Source organism: Malaya genurostris, chromosome 1 (assembly GCF_030247185.1).
Source record: "Malaya genurostris strain Urasoe2022 chromosome 1, Malgen_1.1, whole genome shotgun sequence".
NCBI lineage: Eukaryota > Metazoa > Arthropoda > Insecta > Diptera > Culicidae > Malaya > Malaya genurostris.
In genome coordinates, this window is record NC_080570.1 from 18,267,486 (window position 1) to 18,270,616 (window position 3,131).

Consider the following 3,131-nt stretch of genomic DNA (forward strand, 5'->3'; position numbering starts at 1 on the left):
CTAGATTTCGGTTCAAACGTTCGGCTCCAGAACTTCAGAATTCCAGGTGCAGAGTTCAGATTCTTTAACGTCATAGAAACTGAACCGACCATTTTATTTGTATTCACATCATCCGGTTATGTCTCTAACATTACCCACCCGCTTTTTAGTTATTTTGGTAATTTTCTAGTTAAAAACGATTCATCCAAAAACAGTAATACAAATTGGGCGCAGAGCAGATTTCGGTCGTTCCGTGTATTCATACTAAGTTCAGTATTGCTTTCGTTATCATCTCAATTGAATTGTGCCCTGCTCAATACTTTCTATTTGCATGAGTTTATTGAAAATTTGCCAGTGGTGGGCTTTAGGGACCAGTTTTAGAATCACCCGGAAATGTGTTTCTGTGGTTCAATCGATACACGGTCACTTTTGGTGATCCAATGATTCTCGGTTCAAATCCCAGTCTTTGCCATTTTTTTTTGTTTTTTATTTTATTTATTTTAAGGCCACACGATTTAAAATCGCAAGGAAAACTCTGTTTTATATAGGTATCGGTATTTTACAAGTTTACTGTTAATCTCTTCAGTTTGTTGTCGAGTGATAAGCTTTGGGGGGTAGAACGCCACTGTGTAGCCTTAGACATATGTTCAGATGTATGTTAACAATTTCCTGGACGAGTAACACGTTGATTCATAACTACTGCTGTAGTCGCAATGATCAAATCATCAGACGACAGTTCTGTATAAAACGCCAAATGGAATCAAGTGTTGGTTTCAGTTTACCAGCAATGTTCTACTTTCTGCTAATCCCACTGGGCCTAGTATTTCTAGGGTCCGGAAACTACGCCCTGGAGATTCAATTGGACCGTGCCGAGCAGTTATCAGGTTTCCACATAATGAACTTCTCCGCGGTACGGGTTCGCAAGTTCAACCGATCTACCTTCGTACTGGACGGAGAAGGCGAAATTTTCGTGGATTTGACCGATCAATACCAAGTTCTAGTAACCACGGCGTATAGCTCCCTAGGCAACAACCAGTGGAACGAGTACCCGTTGAAGATATCCAAGGATAAAGCGTGCAATGTGCTGAATGGACCATACAAAGAATATCAGCGCTATTTCTTGGATCACACGAGTCTGCCACGTGTCGGGGAAGATTGGCTTTGTCCGTTTCCGAAAGGACGTTATTGGGCGCGGAATTTTGCCCCAGACGCCGGCTGGATACCGAAGGTTGTTCCACCTGGATATTGGAGAATAACTTCTTCGTTGTTTGACGCTAAGGATGAAATCGTATGCCAGATTAATGTTTTCTTGAAGGTTATTATGTATGAATAGTTATGTGCATAATTAATGCTATGCTTGAAATACAAACGGAAGTTGGTAGAGACGAAGTTTATACAATTTTTGTTATCGAAGGATCCCAACAAAGAGAAAGTCTCAAATTCTTGTATTCTGACGACGATTTTGATTTAGTGAGAGATAATAAACTCGTTCTTTTCAACACGGAAGAAGTACAACAATTCGGTCCTTCTAAGGACCAACAAATCGATCGCAAAGTAATTTTTTTGTCTTATCTCATGAATCCAAACCATAACTAAACAAAATGAAATCTGAGAAAAAACAACTTTATTCAGAACTCAAAACAGAACACTGCCATTTATTCTGCCGTAGCCATTTTCGTAACCATTGATTTGATGACACAACCGGCTACAATTTCGTCGTCCTTAATCAGGCTCCATTCGAGTTTGAAGCGTCCTTCACGCAAAACCATCGAATAATCCTGTCCCTCGAAGGTGTACCCTCGGATCCAGTAATCCGTCGGTAGCAGAGGGCAGGTTTCGAAGTGCGGGAAGTTGCTGACGTCCTTCAATTCATCGTAGAAATACTTCCGGTAGATCGTGTTCATGAACTTACAGACCGGCTTCTGGAGGCTCATCATGGTCTCGTACAACGGAGGATCCGTGCCTGCCAGATCAGCCCGGCTCAGTATCATCGACACTTCGTAGTCATCGTCCAACGGGACCAGTTGACGAATGTTTCCGGAAATTTCGAAGCTTAGCTCGGACAGTTTGTCCACGGTGTAGTTGTATTGGAAGAAATGTTCCGTTCCAGCGATTTTTTCCAACCCGTTGTAATCAACATCGAAGCTCTGTGGACGAAAGTTTCTGATCGATGATGGTTGACTGAACTTTTCCGAATTAAAAAGCAAAACCTACCGTTCCCGTAGTTTCCACTATCAGAAGAAGCAGAACTCTGAAGAAGATACAACTAAGCAGTAGCATTTTAACTTCTGTTTAAAAATAAAAAACAACAAAGTTTCCTTCCTGAGGGGAGTAAACGTCTCCGAATGCGATCGAAAGTTAGTTTACATCAATATATAAACTAATAATCGGATGCGGAAGTCACGAGTTCGGTAGACTATATTAGATTTTGACACGCGAAGTTTTCCTCATATTCCGATCTAATCTTTCAGTGATCGCAAAACCAGGTGCAGAGAAGTTCGTTGATGTTTCGAAATGATTTGAGCACACGTGCCGTGGGTTGCTCCAGGTGGTATCGAAAACTTTGAACATCATCTCACGTCACGTCACGCGAACTGCCATCCTATGTTTGTTGCAGCTGCACGATGCGGATTGATAAAAATGTGTACGTTTTTTCTTTGTCATATGCGGTCGTTTCCTTGCAATTTCAGCCTTCAAACGCTCCAATGATGCTAAGATAAGATTCACTCATAATGGTATTTCCTTTCTCAAAATAATCGATAATTATTACACCACGCACATCCCAAAATGTCGAGGCCATAACCTTTCCAGCCGGTTGTTGTGCTTTTGGGAGCTTTGGACGAGGTTCACCAGTTGCTGTCCACTCAGGCGAAGACTGGTTCGATTCCGGAGTGAAGTGATGAATCCATGTTTCATCCATTGTCACATATCGATGCAAACATTCCGTAGTAACGTCACTCTTAGCACAATGACTGACAAACTATGGAATATCATTAAAATTCAACTTTTAAAGGTTAGTATTAACTGAAAAACCCTGTCTTAATCCACCTAGTGGTGTAATTATGCCTTTCTCATATTTAATACTGTGGTATTTTTTTTCAAACTGTTTCTCTTCGATTTTAGAAAGAAACCAAGGGATTGTTTGTGTATTA

At 41.0% G+C, this 3,131-nt stretch overlaps 1 protein-coding gene across 1 annotated transcript; it reads right to left on the bottom strand.

Moving 5' to 3' along the window:
* Positions 1–1,634: 1,634 nt before the first annotated feature.
* Positions 1,635–2,299, bottom strand: LOC131426429 (uncharacterized). The gene is made up of 2 exons (XM_058589183.1): positions 2,194–2,299; positions 1,635–2,126 (listed from the first exon to the last, which is right to left on the bottom strand). The coding sequence occupies exons 1-2, from the start codon at positions 2,257–2,259 to the stop codon at positions 1,635–1,637; spliced, it is 558 nt and encodes a 185-aa protein (XP_058445166.1). The 5' UTR covers positions 2,260–2,299.
* Between the last annotated feature and the right edge of the window lie 832 nt (positions 2,300–3,131).

Coding starts and splice junctions, on each gene's coding strand:
- LOC131426429 (XM_058589183.1), bottom strand. CDS start 2,259: ATGCTACTGCTTAGTTGTATCTTCTTCAGAGTTCTGCTTCTTCTGATA. Junction 2,127..2,193: donor TAGTGGAAACTACGGGAACG/GTAGGTTTTGCT, acceptor TTTCGTCCACAG/AGCTTCGATGTTGATTACAA.